Source organism: Dipteris shenzhenensis, chromosome 4 (genome assembly GCF_047967505.1).
Source record: "Dipteris shenzhenensis isolate YYH24624 ecotype China chromosome 4, Dip_SZ_1.0, whole genome shotgun sequence".
NCBI lineage: Eukaryota > Viridiplantae > Streptophyta > Polypodiopsida > Gleicheniales > Dipteridaceae > Dipteris > Dipteris shenzhenensis.
In genome coordinates, this window is record NC_141599.1 from 27,707,416 (window position 1) to 27,731,498 (window position 24,083).

General features: G+C 43.2%; 1 protein-coding gene across 1 annotated transcript; it reads left to right on the plus strand.

Annotated features, from left to right (window-relative positions):
* The first annotated feature begins 21,428 nt into the window (after positions 1 to 21,428).
* On the plus strand, positions 21,429 to 22,451 carry LOC147902668 (protein BPS1, chloroplastic-like). The gene has a single exon (XM_087373913.1). It carries the CDS (start codon positions 21,429 to 21,431, stop codon positions 22,449 to 22,451), a length of 1,023 nt encoding a protein of 340 aa, XP_087230039.1.
* The last annotated feature ends 1,632 nt before the right edge of the window (positions 22,452 to 24,083 follow it).

Consider the following 24,083-nt stretch of genomic DNA (forward strand, 5'->3'; position numbering starts at 1 on the left):
CCAGTGCAAGAAAGATCAACTTGACTTCTTGGAAGCCTTCAGCAAATTTCTGGTTTCTTTTCCCCTCATCGATTGTCGGGATGCACTCGATTTCAACTTCTACTTCTCTACCTTGATAGTGAATAAGCTCTTTGCTCTTAATGGTCTCCCTGCAATCCCCCTTGAAATAAAAAACTCTCCAAAAATTATCGACCTTCTCTTAGATTTTGACCTCCTTGATCATGATGAAAAATAAGCCATGGACTCCTTAGGCTCTCAACCTTTTATAGCCTCTTCGTCCCTCAAAATTTGTTATCTCAAGCTTTCTGTGGAGCTATTCATCTCCTCCCTGTTGAGATATCAAGCTCTACCCCCGATATATCTCCTGGATGACTATCATTTATGTCACCGCCTATGTTAGTTGTACTCGTGGTGTAGTTAGACTACCACGTATGTTTTTGGTTTGGGTTCACATATGAACTACGTATTCTAGGATTTGACATATAGGGTATTTCCCTCTTCTATTGTATTGTTGTTGTGTGCAAAAGTGAAGAAAGGCTTCACCCTCCAACCTTGTGTCCTCTCTCTTTTGTGTGTTGTGAAAAAAGCTGCACTTGAGTCTCCTATCTCTCTCCCTTATTCTTTACATGGTATCAGAGCCTTGTTCGTGGTAAGGAGCTCAAGAAAGCAAGCCAAGTTTGTGGTGTCCTGGTAAGAGGACCAGTGTTGCTTTCCTATTTCGAGTTTGGGAGCAAATCTCTGCAGGTAGCACAGCCAGAAGTGCAGGAGTGCACTGTTTCAGATTGAGAGGCCCTTCGCGGTGTGGCGAGAGCGCAGTATATGCGGAGGGCGAAGGGCGAAGCCCTCGGTGACTTTATTTTTCTGATTTGAGGCTGTTTCGGGCCCCATTTTGAAGGCGGAAGTTCTTCGCAGGCACTCGAAAAAAGGCCCTGTTTTTCGCTGTGCGACCACTGCGCGGCTAGTCGGTGGAAAGGTGCCACAGAAATTGCATCGTATGCCTGTGTGCAGAGATATTGGGAGTTGCAGATTCATGCCTGTTGCCTATTGATGCAAAATCGTCACTAGGAAGTGACTGTGTGGTGAAATACCACTTTCGTGAGTGTTGCAGATCTGCCCCTGTGAGGCTTTTTGCAGAAGTTTTGCTATTTGCCCTTGTGAGGCATTTGCTGTGTTTACAGGTTGCTGTTGCAATTCGTGATTTGTAAAATGTCTGAGAATCTGTCTACCATTGTCAGTGAGAAGCTTGACAAGAACAACTTCCAAGCATGGAAGTTCAGGATGACAAACTTCCTTATGGGAAAGGGAGTTTGGGATTACATCAGTGGTGAAACTGCAGAACCAGTTTTGGGTACTGCTCCCACTCCTGCTGAATTGAAGGCCTTTAAAGAATGGCATGAAAAAGCCAGAAAATGCCTGTATTGGCTGTCTGTTAGCATTTCAGATTCTATGATTGTGCATATACAGGATGTAGAGACGCCTAAGGAGGCATGGGATACATTGGTGAAACTATATAGCACAAATACCAAAGCACGGAAGATGCAGCTAAAGTAGGAGTTGCACAATGTGCAAAGGAAAAATTTGAATATAAATGAGTACTCCTTGAAGGTGAAAGGCCTTGCAGATTCTCTTGCCTCCATTGGAGCACCTGTTGATGATGAGGACTTAGTGTCCGTGACCTTGAATGGTCTTGGGAAAGATTATGCACAGTTTCGGACATCCATTGGAGTCCGTGAAACATTTCCTGATTTTCACGAACTTATTGCTCTCTTGTTGAGTGAAGAGCAAAGGAATGGTGGTTCAGCCACCTCAACTTCTCAAGAGACTGCTTTCTACTTGAATACAGGTAGAGGCAGGGGTAGAGGAAGAGGCCGTTTTGGTGGCCGTGCAGGAAATCAGAACCAATAGCAACAACAGGAAAACCAGTCCTATGGAGGAGGACGTGGTAGTTCTAGAGGCAGGGGGAGCCAAAAAGGCCGTGGTTCATGGCAAAGGAACCAGCAAGTAAATAGCAGCACAGAATGCTATTATTGTGGAAAGCCTGGACACAAGGAGAATACATGCTATAAAAAGCAGAATGACATCAAAAGTGGGAAGTTGCAGCAAAGCAACTATGCATCATCAAGTGGGCATGGTGACGACAGAAATGAGCACCTTTTTGTGATGCAGCATATGGTTAACTCCATGTCAGGAGATGCTGCAGCTTGCAATGATGTTTGGTATGTTGATTCAGGTGCCTCTAACCACATGACCAGTCATGGTGAGTGGTTTCATGATGTTAGAAATTTGGATAAGCCAGGTTATGTTGAAACAGGTGATGATACTGCGCACCCAATTACGCAGGTTGGTAAAGTGCCATTGGCTATGCAGGATGGCAAAACGAAGTACTTGGCAGATGTACTTCATGTTCCAAAAATCACTAAGAACCTGGTTTCAGTTGGCCAGATGGTTGAGCAAGGTCTGCAGGTTAGATTTAATCCTGATGGATGCTTTGTTGAGGACTTGAAAAATAAGTGCCGCTTGGTTGCAAAAGGCAACAAAAATGGGAGAATGTTCACCTTGGATGTTGATATGCCTGAGGTGAAAGCTGCTATGTTTGCGCATGGGAGAGGTGTCATTGCAGATATTGAGATATGGCACAAAGGCATTGGGCATGTGAATATACAAAGGCTGAAATCTATGCAAACGAAAAACATTGTTGCAGGTTTGCCTAAATTCAGAGTTGAGGGAATGCAAAAGGTATGTGAAGCATGCCAAATGGGTAAGTAGGCCAGACATGCATTTCCCAAAAATGCTAAGGTGAGTAGAAGACCTTTGGAAGTGATCCATTCAGATGTTTGGACAACCAAAGCTGCTTCTATTGGTGGATGCCATTATTATGTGACGTTTATTGATGACTACACTAGAAAGGTGTGGATTTATTTTATGAAGCACAAAAGTGAAGTGTTCAGCCATTTCAAGGCTTTTAAGGCCATGGTTGAAAAAGAGAAAGGTGTGCATATTAAAGTGCTAAGATCTGATGGAGGGGGAGAGTACTTTTCAGAAGAATTTTGTGAATATCTGAAAGAACAGGGAATTCAAAGGAAGTACTCATGCAGGTCTACCCCTCAGCAGAATGGGGTTGCAGAAAGGAAGAACAGGCATATTGCAGAAGTAGGACGGGCGATCCTAAATGAGAAAAACATGCCTGATTATTTTTGGGCTGAAGCAGTAGCAACTGCTGTTTATATTATGAACAGAACCCCCACTGCAGCTGTCCATGGCCGGACGCCTGAAGAAATGTATACAGGCCAAAAACCAGATATTTCTCACTTGAAGGTATTTGGTTGCATAGCTTATGTTCATGTTCCTGATGAGAAGAGAACAAAGCTGGATCCAAAGGCAGAAAAATGCATCTTTATTGGATATGCTCTGCACCAGAAAGGGTATCGCTGTTATAACCCTTCCACCCGCAAAATGCAAGTGAGCAAAGATGTTGTTTTTGATAAAATGAGCAGCTGGTATGCACCAACTGTTATGGTAGGAGATGCAGATGCAGGAAATGGGAATGTTGCAATAAATGCAGAGCAGCAATCTCAAGCCTTGAGTGGACCCAGAGAGTCCTCTACTAGTGGATCTAATGCATGGACAGGGAGATTGAGATCTAGTGAATCGTCACATGGCAGCCCTGATAGTGTTGTGCAGGTATCACATAAGGGAAAAGAAAAAGTAGACCATGCTCCAGTGTTTGATGTGTCTGCAGGTAGCTCTCATGTTGATGGAGAGTCAAGCGGCTCTGAAATGAGCCTTGATGAGGAACTTGGGATTCCTTCTGTTGTTACACCTGGTGCAAGGAAAAGCAGGCATGATTTAAAGACTCCTACAACTGATCCAGTTGTACGGAGGTCCACTCGTATTAAGTATCCAGTTGACAGGCTGAGATATGATGGGTATACAGCACATCACTATGCTTATATGGTCAAGGTTCTAGAGGAGCCAGAGCCCACATGTTTTGAGGATGCAGCAGGGCATAAAAATTGGGAAGCAGCTATGGATGAAGAGATGGCTGCCTTGGATGCAAACCACACTTGGATTTGATGCCTTTGCCTCATGATAAGAAGGCTATTGGCTGCAAGTGGGTTTACAAAGTAAAGCACAATGCTGATGGGTCTGTTAGCAGGTACAAGGCAAGATTGGTTGCCAAAGGTTTTGCGCAGACATATGGCATTGACTATGAGGAAACTTTCAGCCCAGTTGCAAGGATGGCAGCCGTGAGAGCAGTAATTGCTATGGCTGCTGCAAAGGGATGGTCTTTGCATCAGATGGATGTGAAAAATGCCTTCTTGCATGGTGATTTGCAGAAAGAGGTTTATATGATGCAGCCAGAAGGTTATGAGGATAATTCACACCCCGATTTTGTATGCAGGTTGCGCAAAGCCTTGTATGGCTTAAAACAGGTGCCGAGGGCATGGTCAGACAAGATAGGGCAATATCTTGTCACTATTGGATTTCAGATTTCCAATTCAGATTTTTCACTTTATGTGAAAAGGACAAACAGAGGGATTATGCTTATAGTCATCTATGTTGATGACTTGATTATTACAGGTGATAGTGATGCAGACATTAATGAAGTGAAGCTGCTATTGAAGCAGAAATTTGAGATGAAGGATTTGGGAGAGCTGCGTTACTTCTTGGGCATTGAGGTTATTAGATCCCCGAGTGGGATATGGCTGTTGCAAAGGCAATACGGTTTGGACATGCTGTCCAAATATGGGATGACAGGCTGCAAGCCTATCTCTGTTCCATTGGAGCAGAATGTGAAGCTCAATGCAGAGACAAGTGAGCTTCTTGAAGATATTACTATGTACAGGTGCATAGTAGGTAGCTTGATTTACATGACTATAACCAGACCAGATTTGAGCTATGCTGTGGGGCTGGTAAGTCAGTTTATGCAGGCACCGAGGAAGCCACATTTGGATGCCGCTAGGCGCATACTGCGGTATGTGAAGTCCACATTGCATTATGGACTGTTTTATGAAGCTGGGTGTGCATTACAGGTACATGGATACACAGATGCTGACTGGGCTGGTAGTGTCTCAGACAGGAGATCTACTAGTGGTTTTATGTTTTCCCTTGGGAGTGCTGCCATCAGTTGGAGCAGCAAGAAGCAGCCAACAGTTGCCTTGTCGAGCACAGAGGCTGAGTACAGGGGTGCAGCAACGGCTGCATGTGAGGTAGCTTGGTTACGGAAGCTACTTGCAGATATGGGACAGTCAATTCATGCAGCAGTTGTCATTCATTGTGACAACATTAGCAGCATCATGCTTGCTAATAACCCAGTTTATCATGCTAGAACAAAGCACATTGAGGTGCATTATCACTTTGTGAGAGAGAAGGTTCTAGCTGGTGAGATTGATCTTGTCTATGTCAGCACTGAGGAGCAGGTGGCTGATATTTTTACGAAGGCATTGGGTACCGAGAAGCTTCGCAGATTTAGAAGCTTGCTTGGTGTACGTGAGATGGATTTGAGCTTGAGGGGGAGTGTTGAGATATCAAGCTCTACCCCCGATATATCTCCTAGATGACTATCATTTATGTCATCGCCTATGTTAGTTGTACTCGTGGTGTAGTTAGACTACCACGTATGTTTTTGGTTTGGGTTCACATATGAACCACGTATTCTAGGATTTGACATATAGGGTATTTCCCTCTTCTATTGTATTGTTGTTGTGTGCAAAAGTGAAGAAAGGCTTCACCCTCCAACTTTGTGTCCTCTCTCTTTTGTGTGTTGTGAAAAAAGCTGCACTTGAGTCTCCTATCTCTCTCCCTTATTCTTTACACTCCCTACCTGCCAACTTGAACTAGATTCCCTTAGATTGGAGCATAAATTGTGGGATTTTGATCTTATCAATGATAGAGCCCCCTTATCGATTACCTCCTTAGCTCTCCTTTGAAGTGGTAGACCAGTGCAAAACCCACGCTTTACAATCCAAGCATCTTTTGCCTGATGAATTTTTCTTTGATCTTTCCCAAATTAATCTTTTTGATGTTGACTTATCTAAATGCTCTAGTACCGCCTTGATTGCCAAAACTAAATGCCCTATTAATCAAGACAAAGTTTGTGAGCCCAAGAAATTTTTGAAGAATTGTTGGAATACATATACACCTTCTCAAATACCAATGCAAAAGATCTGACCCTAATTCTTCTTGCTCAGCAGCCTCCATCATTTGGCTTGACCACTTGTTATGGTTTGTTTTCCTAAATCTTTCCAGCTTCTTCCTCTTCTCCTTCGGACCTACCTTGGTGTACACTTTCATTGGTAGGGTTGCCTAGTTCCCTTCAAAATTCATACTTACAGTTTACCTTTGGTTTCATGATTTCATGCTAGAAGCACCTTGTAATCTTCTTCTCTATTGCCCCAATACTCATTTTCTTCCTCGACTCCACAACACACCATTGGCCAATACTCTTGAAGAAATCCTCTTACAGTCAACAAAAAAAGATCTAAAAAGATTGTCAATACCTATCTACCATGAAGTGCTCTACCAAGAAAACTCGAATGTTTCATGGCTTGGAGGACTTTGGCAAGACTTCAAAGACATTAAATTTCAATATGTCTTCTTAGCCATCTCCATTGCTCCCCCCCCCCCCCTCTCTCTCTCTCTCTCGCTCGGTTTTCTTATGTTTTTCCTTAATTTCTAATTAATTTTGTATTTTATTTTTCCTTAATTTTCATCTTTCTATTATTTTTTCTACTCTTTCTTAGAATTTTCCCGCCTTGTTTTTTTAGTTTCTTTCCTTATTTACTTTTACTTTTCTTGGTTAATGTTTTTTTTCTATTTCACTATGCAATTTGAGTAGGTAATTGATTCTACTATTTTACTATGTAATTTAAGCCACTATTTTACTGTGTAATTTTTCTACTTAGTTCTCCAAATGTACTTTCGCTTTTATTTGAACCATCTAAGGCTATTTAGTGTGGTTAATTTTTGTCTATGCTATCCATGATAAAGACCCCTTCCCCGCACTTTCTACTTGCCCACTAGTCTACACACTGATCATGTTCTTCTTCACCAACACGCATTCTCATGCTCCAAACCAACCTAGCCTACATGCCTCCCAAAAACACACACTCCCTAAACTATCTACCAGCTATTTTCCCGACTCTATGCCTATGACCTAGCCTATATAAATGGAGGCTCTACCTATACTACCATCTAAACCCCCTTGCTCAGGCATACTGCTACACGGGCCTTACTCCATTGTGCCTTGCCTCTTCACCCTGCTCGTTGTACTACTTCCATCTAAACCCCCTTGCTCGAGCGTATTGCTACACGGGCCTTACTCCATTGCGCCTTGCCTCTTCGCCCTGCTCGTCGTACTACTTCCATCTAAACCCCCTTGTTCATTGTACTCTCTACCTCCTCCACATAGTTTGAATGAAGCTCATGCTCCCTTGCTCTATGTTGCCCGCTGTCGGTCGATGCCCATCATTGATGGCGTGGTTTGTGCCACTACAACTCCTTGCCTCCCTTGCATATCTGCTCGTGCCCTTCAGTACTGGCACAGTCTAGCAATCCTTGCGATGGTGTGCCCATGTACATATTGCTTCTCTTGCTAGCCTTTGGCCTCTACAGTCTGGTCCCTTTGTGATATGGTTAACCTCCTATGTTAAGCCATTGGCCTCTATGGTTTGCCCCCTCTGACATTGTCTTCTCTAAACGGGCTGCCTCACACTCACAAAATGCAAGGTACTCTTGCCTCGCACTCTATGCACCCTATATCATTTTTGGGCATTGTTGTTGGTCAGTCTTCCCTCTTTAAAAATCCAAAATCTTTTCTCCCCCATGGTGCATGGGCTTGAATGTATTTTAGGAATTGCCATGGAAGTATGTACTCAATCACATTCTTGCCAAGGAGATAATCGACACCTATAGATACAAACTCTTTCAACCTGGCTAGCAACTATGATTATGGTGAATGAAGCCTAGGTGGTGGCAATTTGTAGGCCTCTAACCAATGAAGATATTCTTAAGTAGTTTTGTTTTTCCAACATTGACATTTGTTTGTTAACGAGTATGGAGGTTTTGAAAGAGTACTAATTGATTTCAATGCAATATAAGATACTCAATCTTTAGATATATAATGTGAAATACTAATTAAAAGCTATATTTTTTATTATGTTTTCTGTAAAGGTAACTTTATGAATAGATCCAATATGATGAGATAATGAATTTCTTATTGTACTTAACACTAAGAATTGGCCCCCAAGGTTGTTGTTTTCACACTTTAAGAAAAGCACTAAGAGCCAAGAATGTTTTTTCATTGGCAAGGGTGTCTTCTTTGGTGTAGTTTTTTGAGAGTTACCTTTGTCTCATACATTGTTACATTGAGAGTTGGTTTGAGAGATTTGCAAAGTCTATGCACGTACTTACTTAAACATCTATGACTTCGGTGTAGACACCATCTTGATGCAATAATTGTATGACGACGATGTAAGTTCCTAATTATTGCAAAACATCTGTTTGGGACATTCTAAAATCAGGTGATTTTAAATGTCCTTGTAACATGCAAAAATAAAGGCTTTTGCTACCATATACATTTGAAAACATTTTCATTGGACACATAAGAGTATGGTTATTCAATTAATGAATTGAATTCATACACTACAAGGCATAGGCCATTTTCCGACGGAAATACCGACGCTTTTTACATTAAAAATTTTTTTTTTCACGGGCACAAAGGTCGCTATAAAAGTCGTTAAAATCGTCGGAAAAGGAGCGTCGCTATAAACCGTCGCTATATAGCGACGCTGTTAATCGTCGCTATATAGCGACGATGTAAACGTCGCTATATAGCGACGATATAAACGTCGCTATATAGCGACTCTGTTAATCGTCGCTATATAGCGACACTGGTAAACGTCGCTATATAGCGACGATTAACAGAAGGTAAAAAAAATGGTTAGTGGGGCTAAACAGGGCCAAAAGGAAGCCCTGTTTAGCCCCACTAACCATTTTTTTTTTTTTGTAATTACAAAAGAAAGTTTTTTATAACAAAATTTCCCTTGCTTGCAGGGTGATACAAAATTGTTCTTGTGAACGATGAGGAAGAAATGCATATACATATACAACTGTGTTTGAAACAAAATTACCCTGTGAAAGGGCGATACAAAATGGCTCTAACGAGCGGATATGAAAAATGCTACTACCACTACTAATCCGAATCCGAATCCGAATCGTCTTGTTGGGCTGTTCCCTGGTCCTCGGCACCTGCATCTTCTCCCTCGTCCCCGACACCTACGTCTTCTCCTTCGTCATCGGCACCTGCGTCCGATCCTTGCCCCTGTTGATCGCTCGTCTCTGATGATGGGACGCTTGAGCTTTGACCCTGAGACTGAACCAAATAAATCGAAAATTAGATTGGAACTTAAATTAAAAAGTGAGATTACAAGCAGGAGTAAACTTATACCGTGCGAGCAGCCACCTCAGCCCAATCGACTGTCGCTCCCATTGCCTCTTGCTCAATGAACCACGGCTTGGTTCCTATCCGAAATGCGCGCCGCGTCTCTGCATCCGTAGGAAGACGACCCATCGCAGCTTACTGTGGATCCAATTTACGAGAGTTAGAGTTAGCTAAAGTGCATGTAATATGTAAGTAAAACAAATAGAACAATACATTAAATGGAAAGAAGTAAACTTACCACGGTTGCCTCGAACGCATACCGTCCACCTGCACCAAAGTGCGAAGTACCTACGACATCCAGCCGTCTCTTCGCAGCCCTCCTCTGACCCTCGAACATTTCAGGATGGTCCCTATTCTGCTTCTTCAAGAACTTCCAATCAGCTTTGTCTGCCCAGCTGGGTTTAGACAACCCCTTTGTAATGGAAGTACGCATGGTTGATCTGCGATGCTTTAGGACCAAACCCATGCGCTCGAGCATATAACTGTTATTAAACTCCACATTTGGCGGATTAGGAAATCTGAGTTTTAACTCATCGATCACCGCCTGCTTCTTTTGGCCATCTTGATACCGCCAATCGATATTTATGCCGCTCTTGAAGTGATGACTCATCAACCGCCTCATGGCGGCCATCACTGCTTTGCCCTTTTTGTCTTCTATTATCTCTCCGGCAGATGTGATTTGATAGGAGAGATCCCCTGATGAGTAAGGGGGACTGACGGTAGCAGAGTCTGAAGGAGTGGAAGCTGCGCGACCGCTTCCGGATCGAGGAGTAGCTGTGGGAGTAGGAGAGGGAAAGGGACCTGACTGATACTGTGTCTCCGGACCAAGTGGAGACCTAAAGGAGCGTGAGTGTGCTGACTCGTCTACATCTCCTGAGTCAGCACAACATGAGCCGCCCATCCTACTCTTCCTTCCCTTGCGGGAGGCATGCGCAGGTGATGATCCCGCGGTCGAAGGGGCGCGAGGGGATGGCTGGGCTGTACGTCCACCCGTCGGTGTAGGGGAAGGAATTGCGGAGGTCCTCTGAGAGAGCAGAGAGAAGAATCTCGCTGCCTCCTCATCGCTCATTTGCGCTACAAACTCGTCGGGAGTCCCAACAAATCCATGCGCGGCTAGCAAAGGAGTCCCCTGAGGGGTAGTGGCAGTGCTACGTGGAAGAGGGGTCGGACCAGGGGTAGTCACAGTGCTAGGACCGAGAGGAGTCGGACCAGGGGTAGTCCTCGGGGTAGTCGCCTGAGAGGAATCAAAGTCCTCTGGAGCATATAGATCGTGAGCTCTCCTCCTGCGAGGCTGTCCGTACTCGTCGGATGAGCGACGTGATCCCATGTCTAACATAGACACAAACACGAAAACAGAAAACAAATAAACAAACATGAGCATTCTCATAGGCATAGGCATAGGCAAGAAGAAAGAAGAGGGAAAGGAAAGAAGAGGGAAAGGAAAGAGGGAAAGAAGAGGGAAAGATAAGAGGGAAACAAGATGTAAAGGAAAGAAAAGAATGAGAACGAGGAAATAGAGAATGAGAGAAAGGGAAAGAGATGAGGGAAAATAGAGAATGAGAGAAGGGGGAAATGAGAGAAGGGGGAAATAGAGTGGGAAATAGAGAATGAGCTTATGCAAAAATAGAGAATGAGCTTATGCTTCTCTCATTCTCTATTTCCGCATAAGCTCACGCATGTGCATGAGCTTATGCGGAAACTTAAGCATAAGCTCATGCACATGCATGAGCATAAGCATGAGAAGGATGAGTTTCCGCATGCTTATGCTCATGCGGAAAAAGAGAAGGAGCTTATGCAGAAAAAGAGAAGGAGAGAAGCATCTCTCATTCTCTATTTCCGCATAAGCTCCTTCTCTTTTTCCGCATGAGCTTATGCTTATGCTCATGGGTGAGCATGAGCTTATGCTCATGTTTCCGCATATGCGAAAATAGAGGAGGAGAGAAGCATAAGCTTCTCTCATTCTCTATTTCCGCATATGCTCACGCAAAAGAGAAAGAGAGAGAGCTTATGCGGAAAGAGAGAAAGAGCTTATGCGGAAAAAGAGAATGAGATCCGCATATGCTTCTCTCATTCTCTATTTCCGCATAAGCTCCTGCGGAAACTTCCGCATAAGCTCATGCTCATGAATAAGCATAAGCTCATGCTTATGCTCATGCGGAAATAGAGAAGGAGCTTATGCGGAATGAGAGAAGGAGCTTGTCATGAGCTTATGCGGGATAAGAGAAGGAGCTCATGCGGAAACTTGCGGAAAATTGCATGCGGAATAAGAGAAGGAGCTTATGCGAAAAAAGAGAATGAGAGAAGCATAAGCATAAGCATGAATGAGCATAAGCATGAGCTTATGCTTATGCTTATGCATAAGCATAAGCATAAGCTCATGCATAAGCTCATGCTTATGCTCATGCGGAAACTTGCGAAGGAGCTTATGCGGAATGAGAGAAGGAGCTTATGCGCAAAAAGAGAAGGAGCTTATGCGGAAAAAGAGAAGGAGCACTTGCGGAAACTTGCGCATAAGCTCTTGCGGAAACTTGCGCATAAGCTCATGACAAGCTCCTTCTCTCATTCCGCATAAGCTCCTTCTCTATTTCCGCATGAGCATAAGCATGAGCTTATGCTTATGCTTATGCATAAGCATAAGCATGAGCTTATGCTTATGCTTATGCATAAGCATAAGCATAAGCTCATGCTTATGCTCATGCGGAAATAGAGAAGGAGCTTATGCGGAATGAGAGAAGGAGCTTATGCGAATGAGAGAAGGAGCTTATGCGGAATGAGAGAAGGAGCTTATGCGGAAAAAGACAATGAGAGAAGCATATGCTTCTCTCATTCTCTATTTCCGCATAAGCTCTTGCGGAAACTTACGCATAAGCTCATGCGGAAGAATGAGCATAAGCATGAGCTTATGCTTATGCTTATGCATAAGCATAAGCATAAGCTCATGCTTATGCTCATGCGGAAAAAGAGAGGGAGCTTATGCGGAAAAAGAGAAGGAGCACTTGCGGAAACTTGCGGATAAGCTCTTGCGGAAACTTACGCATAAGCTCATGCTCATGAATGAGCATAAGCATGAGCTTATGCTTATGCTTATGCATAAGCATAAGCATAAGCATAAGCATAAGCTCATGCTTATGCTCATGCGGAAATAGAGAAGGAGCTTATGCGGAATGAGAGAAGGAGCTTATGCGGAAAAAGAGAATGAGAGAAGCATATGCTTCTCTCATTCTCTATTTCCGCATAAGCTCTTGCGGAAACTTACGCATAAGCTCATGCGGAAGAATGAGCATAAGCATGAGCTTATGCTTATGCTTATGCATAAGCATAAGCATAAGCATAAGCATAAGCTCATGCTTATGCTCATGCGGAAATAGAGAAGGAGCTTATGCGGAAAGAGAGAAGGAGCACTTGCGGAAACTTGCGGATAAGCTCTTACGGAAACTTGCGGATAGCTTATGCTTATGCTTATGCTTATGCTTGCGGAAACTTGCGGAAACTTGCGGAAACTCATGCTTATGCTCATGCGGAAATAGAGAAGGAGCATAAGCATGAGCATAAGCATAAGCATAAGCATAAGCATGAATGAGCATAAGCATGAGCTTATGCTTATGCTTATGCATAAGCATAAGCATAAGCTCATGCATAAGCTCATGCTTATGCTCATGCGGAAACTTGCGAATGAGCTTATGCGGAATGAGAGAAGGAGCTTATGCGCAAAAAGAGAAGGAGCTTATGCGGAAAAAGAGAAGGAGCACTTAAGGAAACTTGCGCATAAGCTCTTGCGGAAACTTGCGCATAAGCTCATGACAAGCTCCTTCTCTCATTCCGCATAAGCTCCTTCTCTATTTCCGCATGAGCATAAGCATGAGCTTATGCTTATGCTTATGCATATGCTTATGCATAAGCATGAGCATAAGCATGACTCCTTCTCTATTTCCGCATGAGCATAAGCATGAGCTTATGCTTATGCTTATGCATATGCTTATGCATAAGCATAAGCATAAGCTCATGCTTATGCTCATGCGGAAATAGAGAAGGAGCTTATGCGGAATGAGAGAAGGAGCTTATGCGGAAAAAGAGAATGAGAGAAGCATATGCTTCTCTCATTCTCTATTTCCGCATAAGCTCTTGCGGAAACTTACGCATAAGCTCATGCGGAAGAATGAGCATAAGCATGAGCTTATGCTTATGCTTATGCATAAGCATAAGCATAAGCTCATGCTTATGCTCATGCGGAAAAAGAGAGGGAGCTTATGCGGAAAAAGAGAAGGAGCACTTGCGGAAACTTGCGGATAAGCTCTTGCGGAAACTTACGCATAAGCTCATGCTCATGAATGAGAATAAGCATGAGCTTATGCTTATGCTTATGCATAAGCATAAGCATAAGCATAAGCATAAGCTCATGCTTATGCTCATGCGGAAATAGAGAAGGAGCTTATGCGGAATGAGAGAAGGAGCTTATGCGGAAAAAGAGAAGGAGCACTTGCGGAAACTTGCGCATAAGCTCTTGCGGAAACTTGCGCATAAGCTCATGACAAGCTCCTTCTCTCATTCCGCATAAGCTCCTTCTCTATTTCCGCATGAGCATAAGCATGAGCTTATGCTTATGCTTATGCATAAGCATAAGCATAAGCTCATGCTTATGCTCATGCGGAAATAGAGAAGGAGCTTATGCGGAATGAGAGAAGGAGCTTATGCGGAAGAATGAGAGAAGGAGCTTATGCGGAAGAATGAGCATAAGCATGAGCTTATGCTTATGCTTATGCATAAGCATAAGCTCATGCTTATGCTCATGCGGAAATAGAGAAGGAGCTTATGCGGAATGAGAGAAGGAGCTTATGCGGAAAAAGAGAATGAGAGAAGCATATGCTTCTCTCATTCTCTATTTCCGCATAAGCTCTTGCGGAAACTTACGCATAAGCTCATGCTCATGAATGAGCATAAGCATGAGCTTATGCTTATGCTTATGCTTATGCATAAGCATAAGCATAAGCTCATGCTTATGCTCATGCGGAAATAGAGGAGGAGCTTATGCGGAATGAGAGAAGCATAAGCATAAGAGAATAAGAGGGATGCGGAAATAGAGAATAAGGGGGAAAGGAAAGAGAGAAGGGAAAAGAGAGAGGGGGAAAGAGAGAATAAGAGAAGAGGGAAAAAAGAGAAGGGGGAAAATGAGAAAAAGAGAAGGGGGAAGAGAGGGTTCCTACGCCCATCACTGCAGCTAGCGCTTAAGGCGCTAGCTGCAGGCAAATGCAAATAACAAAAAGCTTAAATGGAAAGAAGAGGAAGCACTTACCTGTAAAAGTATGTCCCGCTCGGTGTAGTGGACTGGGCCCACAAAAGAGAGACTATGTCCCGCTCGGTGTAGTGGACTGGCCCTACAAAAGAGAGAAAACAACCCATTTTTTCAAATAAGATGTTAGTGGAAAGAGGAGATCACAAAAGCAACTTCTTGAAAGGAGACAAGGAAAGAGAAGATTGAGGAGACAAGGAAAGGAGGAGATTGAGGAGAAGAGAAGGAAGAGAAGGAAGAGAAATACAGAAAGAAGAGGTGAGTTTCTTTCTTTCTTTCTTGAAATTTCGTTTTTTGTTTGAATCCTTTCTAATCAAGCATGAAAACTAGTTTAAAACTTTAGCAATACAAGTAGAAACACTCACAAAACCAAAGCTAACAAACAAACAACCTACATTGTTGAAAAAAACTCACCTTTTGAAGAACTTTCTTTCTGGAAACCAAAGAGGGAAAACGGAGAGAGAGGGTGCACAAGAGGTAGGAGGAGGGTGAGGAGTGGGAAATAGGGTAGGAGGTTGCTTGGAATAGATGGGAGGTCAGTGAAAATAGGTGGGAGGAGATTTTGGAGAGCTTAGTTTAGAGATTAGGAAAGCTTTGAGCAAAACGCCGCGGGTTTCGCCGTTTCGGGTTTTAACCAACAGCGTCGCTATATAGCGACGCTTATTCGTCGCTATATAGCGACGTTTTTAATTGAAAACGTCGCTATATAGCGACGCTTTCAATTAAAAACGTCGCTATATAGCGACGAAACAGAGCGTCGCTATATAGCGACGCTTACTGTTTGTTTTTTAATGAGGCCTCTTGTGACTCAAACATGCTATGCCTATAATTGTCAATATCTCCTCTTACTACATAGCCTTACTATATAGGATTTTTTGTTTCAATCCTTACTATATAGCGATGTCATTCTTTTTATATAGCCTCAAGAGAAGCTCAAATTAAACATGCTATGCTCATAATTGTGTACATCTCCTCTTCATGCTTATGTTTTGGTTTTATAAGTGTAGATGGAAGGGACGAGTGGAAGCTCATCCGATGATGCGCCAATGCCCGGGAGCACGAAGTGGCTTACGGAGAGGTTATATTGTCATTGCACTCATTGCAAGCGAGAAGTACGACATCAACGTCGTATTATCATGCGCCACTTGCGGATGTATGGGGAGGAGCCGGAACCAGTACCCCCCGTTGGTGTTGCACATGTTGATGGATCATCGGTAAGTCAAAGCTATTTAAGTTCGCAATCTTATTGTATACCCGGAATTAGAAGATCTTCTATTTACACGAATGAGCTTATGACAGGATGACGAGGGTGACGAGGGTACACATATACCTTCTCACTTTCAACAAGACTATAGTCTCCCAGATGACGACGAGGGTATGGTCGACATGATGGATTCCATTTTTAGGGGCACTACATCCCACGTACACGTGATGTCAGAGTCTGAGGTGAAAATGCGAGAGTTGCAATCAACACAATTGTACGAGGGTGCCAGGATGTCTAAACTACGTGCTTGTCTCTCAATCTTGAATCTACAAGTACAGTATGGGTGGTCGGATACAAGTGTCTCGGCCTTAATGAGGTTAGCCCTTGCATTAATTTGATTGACTCATTATTTGGATATTGTTTGTTTTGAGAATCATCATTTGGATAGTGTCTTTGTCATAGGTTGCTCCAAAAGATGTTGCCTGCACCAAATACCATGCCCGCATCAAGAGATGAAGCGAAAAAGATGCTAACAATGGTGGGTATGGATTATGATACCATCCATGCTTGCCGTAATGATTGTATTCTCTTTCGTCGTGAGCATGGAGATTTGGCTAGTTGTCCAAAGTGTGGGGAACAACGATATAGAGATGACTTGCAGGGTGAGAGGATACCGGTAAAGGTCTTAAGACACTTTCCCATCATTGCAAGAATACAACACATGTTTCGATGCAAAACCATAGCGGAGTTGATGACATGGCATGCATCTCATCGGTCCACTGATCACACATTGAGGATTCCCGCAGATTGTGCGGCTTGGAAGCACATAGATAATCAGTGGCCGGACTTTGCGAGAGAGCCACGCAACTTACATCTTGGGCTAGCCATGGACGGCGTGAATCCTTTCGGGTTACGCTCGACATCTTGGTCGACATGGCCCATAGTCGTGGTGAATTACAATATCCCACCATGGCTAACAATAAAAAAGGGACACCTCATGCTTGCACTACTTGTGCCAGGAAAGTACAAGGCAAGAAACATGGACGTGTACATGGCACCTTTGATAGAGGAGTTACAGATATTATGGAGAGGAGTGCAGGTCTTTGATATTTCCAGAGCTCCTAGGCATACCAATGATATTTCCGTCAGGGGTATCTTGATGTGGACCATGCATGACTACCCAGGATATGGAGAGTGCGCAGGTACGTGGTTATGTCTTTACATGTACAATGAGGGATTATGCTTTTTTTACTCTCTTTTCAACGCATGTCTTGTACTAACATATTCATGCACGCGTGCAGGGCTTGCTACAAGTGGGTACCATGCTTGTCCTGTTTGTGGACCCGCTCTGAAATCGCTTGCACGCTACTCCAAACACATGAGGAAAAATGTTTATGAAGGTCATGCTCGATACCTTCCGCTCGACCATCTCGCACGTGGAGGTCAGCTTGATCCACCACCATCATATTTAAAAGCAAGTGATTGGATTCAAGCTTGGAGGGAGAATGGAGAGGAACCTCCTCCTGGTATGAAGAGGCTATCGATCTTTCACGAGCTTCCTTATTGGGGTCAGTTACAAATCAATCATCTCTTGGATCCCATGCATATCTTTAAGAATGTGGGGGCTACCATTTGGGCACACTTGGTTGGTTCCAAGGACTCGAGAGGAGTGTGAGAAGACTTGCGTGCTATGAATAGGATGTCTCGTTTGTGGCCCCAAGTGCATGCTTCAGGAAAAGTTGTCCTCCCGAAAGCAACGTGGATCCTCTCTACGAGGGAGGAGGCAGCGATCAAGGCAGACATTGCCTCTTTTCAAACACCGACAGGGTACATGCGTTGCTTGAAAGGAGCATTTTCAAAGGACAATAAGCTTAGTGGCCTCAAGTCCCATGATTGGCACAAGGTCTTACAGGTATTCTAAGTAGAATTAGTGTACCGATAATAGTGATGCATTAGCGTAATTATTATTATGTTATATTGTTGACATGATTTCATTGTTGCTTTGATAGTTCATCCTTCCAATTACAATAAAAGGGTGCTTACAAGAAGATGTTAGAAATGCTATATTCAAGATCTGTGGTATTGTGAGGTATGCTTACTATCAATTCGCATTATCTATTTTCTTCATGGACATGTGAAATAGGTGGATATCTCAAATATCTTACATATGCATGGACATGTGAAATAGGTGGATATCTCAAAAAGAGATCTCTATATCGAGCATCGAGAAGGCTAGGGTGGAATCCATCGAAGCCGTATGCTTGCTTGAGAAGCACTTTCCCTCAAGCATTATGACAACTCAAGTCCACTTGCTTGTGCACATAGTTGATGAGGTGGCTATAGCAGGTACCGTTCATAATCAATGGATGTTTTTTCTCGAGCGGTTTATGAAAACTTTAAAGGGGTTTGTAAGACAAAGAGCAAGACCAGAAGCAAGCATGGCAGAGGGATGGCTTGTGCAAGAGTCATTAGTATATATCACAGAGTTTCTTGCATCCACGGATCCTGATATGCCGCAAGCTTGGCACAACAAGGATGATGATCGCATCATTGGCGAGGTCCCCCAAGGAAAAGGGATTGAAAGAAAGATGAGCGAAGAGCAAATGGAGAAATTCAATAAGTTTTGTATCCTCAATAGCCCTGAGATGCAGAAGTGGATTGAGAGATATGAAGTGGCCAAAGCAGAAAGAATAAATGCAAGGACGAGATTCAGAGTAATGTACAGGCGATCACAACCATATCCACAAGATCTGGCTCTTCTCCCTACTCACATGTCACTTGATTGGCTACAACTAGCTATACGTAAAGCCGAACGTGATGGAGAGACAATAAACGAGCGCGAGCGGGAGTTATCATCTGGATGTATGGTGCATGTAAGTTTCTTATCTCTTGATGTAATTAAGTAATTATTTGTGGCAATATATGCTATAAAATAGGTGCATCTTCATTGTTTTAATGATGCTCTTTTACAGTACAAAAAGTACAGTGCATTATGGTCATATGGACGACATTTTCGCATAGAACGCATCGATTCAAAGAGAGTCACGTATGATTGTGGAGTCATGGCTAACTTCACACAAGATAGCCGAGCAAGTGCTTCGGATACCAATCTTCTCTCCTCACAGTTGGATTATTGTGGAACCATACGCGACATCTATGAAATTGATTTCAGACGATTTACTATTTTCATTCTTGATGTAAAATGGTTTAGAACTACTTACAACGGTCCCCATGCAACTGTGAGAAAAGATGGTAGCGGTCTCTTTGCAATAGACTCCACCAAACATTGGACCGATGAAAGTGATACTTTTGTTCTTCCCGAGCACTGTGAGCAGGTGCATACTAATGATTTAGTTAGTCGAAGCTTTCGTTTTTTAAGTCCATTGATATATATATAATTGACGACATTTGGCACGTGATTTTTCATCTTCAATATAGGTGGTTTTTCATCCGGATCGTTCTGATCCAAGATGGTGGTACGTGATCCAAGTTGCACCACGAAGTAAGCAGATTTTTGAAGATCGAGATGTGGATATGGAGATGCCACTACCAAATCCGGATCCAATTGATGAATCTAGCGAAGAAGATGTAGATCACCATATGAGGCAAGAGGAAGATGCGCATAATGACATCGCACGGGAGGAGGATGGAGATCACGATATTGACGAGGAAGACAACAATCGTCAAGATCGATCACCACACTTAAGCTTAATTGAAGAAGATGATCAAATACTTTTAGGTGAACGTACGATGCTAGAGTACGATGATGATATAGGAGATCAACTCGGTATAGAGTTGGAGATAGACTTGCTTGGCGCCTTAGACTTGGCTCAAGATGAAACAGTTGATGTAAATGCTCTTATTTAATTTGATTTTTCTCATCTCCAACTTGGACATGAATATATGAGCTTCAAAGGCTTGATGTACATGCTCTCATTTTTTATTTCTCTATGAGCTCAAACATGTATGAAAATTTAAAAAATTTTGTCATTGGAAGAAAATAAATTTTAAGACTTAAAAAAAAAAAAAAACCTCTCTGTAAAACGTCGCTATAATATAGTCTCAGTGTCGCTATATAGCGACCTTTAAAAGTCGCTATATAGCGACTTTTACTAAAGTCGCTATATAGCGACCTTTCAAAGTCGCTATATAGCGACCATTACTAACGTCGCTATATAGCGACGCTTATTAAAAGTCGCTATATAGCGACGATTTACGACACCCGATTTTTATACCGACGATTAACGCTAAGCGGGCGCTAATCGTCGGTACGTAAACGTCGCAATAGGATGCGTGTGTAGTAGTGATAATAGAGTTATTCAAGTGTGAAAAGTAAGTGACCAAGGTCAATTTATAGAAGATGCTAAGATAAAACATCACATCGAGCCTCTATTGTGGCCACCTCATTTCCACTTAACTAAGCAAGCTTGGTAGCCAAGCCTACTCCAATAAGATAGAGCTTGATGTTGTGCTTTTTCCATCTAGTGTTCAATATTCTCGGTCAATGAGGCACTCGGCTTTATTGTGCATGTGAAGTGCCTAGATTCTCATAACATAATATAAATGACACATGTGCTTTGGTTCTCTCCCAACAACATTATATCTCAAAATCCTAAACAAAAATGAAAATATGGAGAGTTGGTTGGAGGAGTTAATGTGATGAGTTCAATGAATAAACATCTTGAAGTAGGGTAAATAAATATATGGTGGATTGTCTCCCTTTGAAACGGATGTGTTCCCTCAGATAGGTACTCTCATAAGGAGTGATATGATGTGTATCCAAAATAAAAAGGCATGTCCCCCTTCCAATTATGCGTTGTTGAGGAGCAAGGCCAACACGTTGAGCATGTCCCCTTACATGGGTCAGCCTTGGTGAGGAACAAGGTGAGCATGTATAGATAAGCAACTAAGAAAAGTCCCCACAAGTTGATTGATGTGAGAAAGGGGACATTGTATCAAGCTAGGCAACGCAGATGACACACAATTGAAAGCTAAAGTGCAAGCAATCCACACACTCTGCTTTCGTGTCTGAAGCTCTTTTTAAGGCATTGGTTCGGTGGAGAGGAAGCAACGCTGGTACAGACCATGATCGCTTTTGTGCACTGAAGGTCACGACACGGTGGTGAATGAGAGCATCTTGGAGGAGGAGTTTATATAGAGAGGAGTAGTTTTCGGTAGAGCACCTTGGAAAGAGTAATTTTGTATAGAGCAACGTGCGCCCTCAGAGCTGAATAACGATATCCTATAAGCAGCAATGCAAACGTGTTGTAATATAAGTAAGATAGGACAAGGTCAAGAACTCGTATATTATAAAGCAGCACACTCTGGCCTGCACATGCATGCGACTTTAGAATAGCGCATAAACTAAGACCTTGGCACGGTGAGCTGTCTGTCCTCCGCGATAAGATAAAACACTCGCACTCCCACTCCTCAATATCGTCGACATCGTCCGAGTTCTTTTGATCCCAATCAGTATTCAGCCTCAGTACTTCTCCATGGGTTCCTCCCTTCTTGCCTCCCTGGCGCATTCCCTCTCTCTCAGAGCGGAGCAACGCAATATCGCCCGGGAATGCCATGACCCTGCCTTGCAAAAGTTTGAAGTAGACCTGACAGAGCGCCTTCAACACCTCCAACTTCCAGGCGGCTCGTCCTACCTTCACCTCAACTGGCTGCTCGATGCCTTGGCTGTAGTTCTGTCCACGGAGACTTCAGTTCACACCCTCATTTCCAGCCCGCTGGAGATGCAGCCTGCAAAGCACAAACTCTGCCAGCACTATATTGACGATGTCGTCAAGTTGCTGGACGTCTGCAACGCTCTCAAAGACGCGACGGCCGACATCCACGACTACCTCCGCTTGGTCCGGCATGCGCTTCACTGTTTGGACTCGAGGGAGGGGGCGATCAGCCTGCCAAACTTGATGCGGGCAAGAAGCACCCTCTCCGAATGCCTGCATAAGATGGCAGCCACCAACGGGGTCGAACCGCCATCTAGGCTGCAAGCTTGCGGCTCCTTGCTACGAAAAATGGGAATGCAGAAGAAGCGTAATAGCAGTGGCACTGATGCAATGGATGGGGCGAGGAGCACCACCCTTCTGGTTTTGGGAGTCCTTGCTGATGCTTTGTCTCTGAGAAAGCCCAGGAAATCTAGTATCCCAGCTACTGTACTCAGGTGCAACAGGCAGCCATGGTCCACTCCTCTTCTAAGATTGGAGCAGGAATTAGTGCAAGAGGAGATGGAGAGGCGGAGCTCTAAGGACGTTGCTCTCTTGCAGGAGTTTGAGAGCATGCGAGTCGCAGTGAGAGAGATTCATCGCCTGGTGGACAAGATGCTCTCGACGCCATCCTCTTTCGCTTGCGACTCAGTCATAGAGTTGAGGCGAGTCATTGAAACTCTTGGAAAGACTTCGCGAGACGTGCAAGGATCGATGGCCATGCTACAACAACAGATAACGGATCTCTTCCAAAGGCTCGTGGCCATCAGAGTGGCTCTCGTAGATGCCCTCCCCATGAGTTCTTAAGCCATGCGACCTGTGTGGACCTTGTATACTAGGCAGGCTACACAACCAAAATGTACAAGATTAAGGGGTTTAAACCCCTATATTCCATGGCGAAGGTAAAGGGCTCTGGCCAAGATGCCATCCCAGTGCACTTCTTCGAATACTACTAGATCAGCTATGCTATGTGGCAAGGTTCTTACATCACTTTGGAACATTTGCTTAAGATCAGAGAATCTCCCTTGCTCAATGAATCAGGGAGTTATCCTCAGTGAATTAATTGATTGTAACCTGGAGACTCGTGCCCCCTCACAATGTTGAATGCTGTAGCCTGCATACAAAATTACAAATTACTGCATCTCACAATCGATTGTGTAGTCACATCCAAATCAAAAGTCGATGTCGCTCAACTTGGATCTTGAGAAAGCATGGATTGGATTAGTTAGATGTTCATCCTTAAGGTGATGTCGATTAAGCTTGGTTTTGGACACGAGTTCATCCACATGACAAAAGCCCTTTTCACTAAAGCTACTTCCATAATTTCAAATTATCGCTATTCTTATGAGAGTCTTCCACTCAAGCAATCCATACGACAAGGGGTCCCATTCTTTTTGCCACTGTAACAGAGGGTCCATTTGCACCCGATCGATCATCACATCAATCGACGAAGTATTCCTAGCTTGCCACTACTGGATGGATCGTATTTCTTTGCTCATTTTATTGTGAATGACAATTATAACATCCTACAAGCTGAAGAGGGAAACATGGAAGCCCTCTTAGTGCTCTATGTATACTTTGCTCCCGTTCTCCACTCTAAAATTAATAGTTCAAAGACTCGGGGGGGTCACTCATCATATGTAACCCTATCACGTGAGTTCAACAGAAGGATTTTTTTTATTTCTAAAATTTACAGAAATAAATATACATAAGGGACTATTTAAAATAGTTTTGGAAAAAATTTACAGATTTGTATAGAAAAGGGGTACATTTTATTCATGAAATTTTTTACAGATAAGGGACTTTAAATATAGGCCTTGAACGCACGTGATATAGAGGATTTATACATAGTGACCCCCCCGAGTTCAAAGACTACTGCTCTTTACATGGATTGGGAACACCCCCCAAAATTGCCAGATCAATATGGTTTGAAGATGATCCAAATGGGAAAAATTTGTTGATATTTATGGTCTCTGCTAGGCCCTTTGCTTCATTTTGACATCAAATCCCATTGGGAATGCCCAAAAGTCTAAATATTGTGCCCTTTTGAATTTTAAGACATCCCAACTGCTGAAGAACCCCTTGTTCCTTGCCACCACTGAGAGTATCATACAATGTTTTGGAATGGTTAGTTGAAGATCTTGAAGCTTTATAGAAAACATCAAGGCAATCCATCACACAGCTTACATCCTACTCAGTATTTGTAAGGGTAAGTGTAGTATCATCTACAAACTATTGACACACAAGATATTTACCATTCATAAGCTCAATCCCTTGGAGACTTCCCTCTTGGATCTGGCTTCTAAGGAGCTAGCCAAGAGCATTGCTGCTATAGCAAATAGGAGAGGAGCCAAGGGGCATCCTCGTCTGACTAATCTTTTAAAAAAGAAAGGACCACTCATCTTCCCATTGACATTAACCTTAGCTGAAGCATTGATG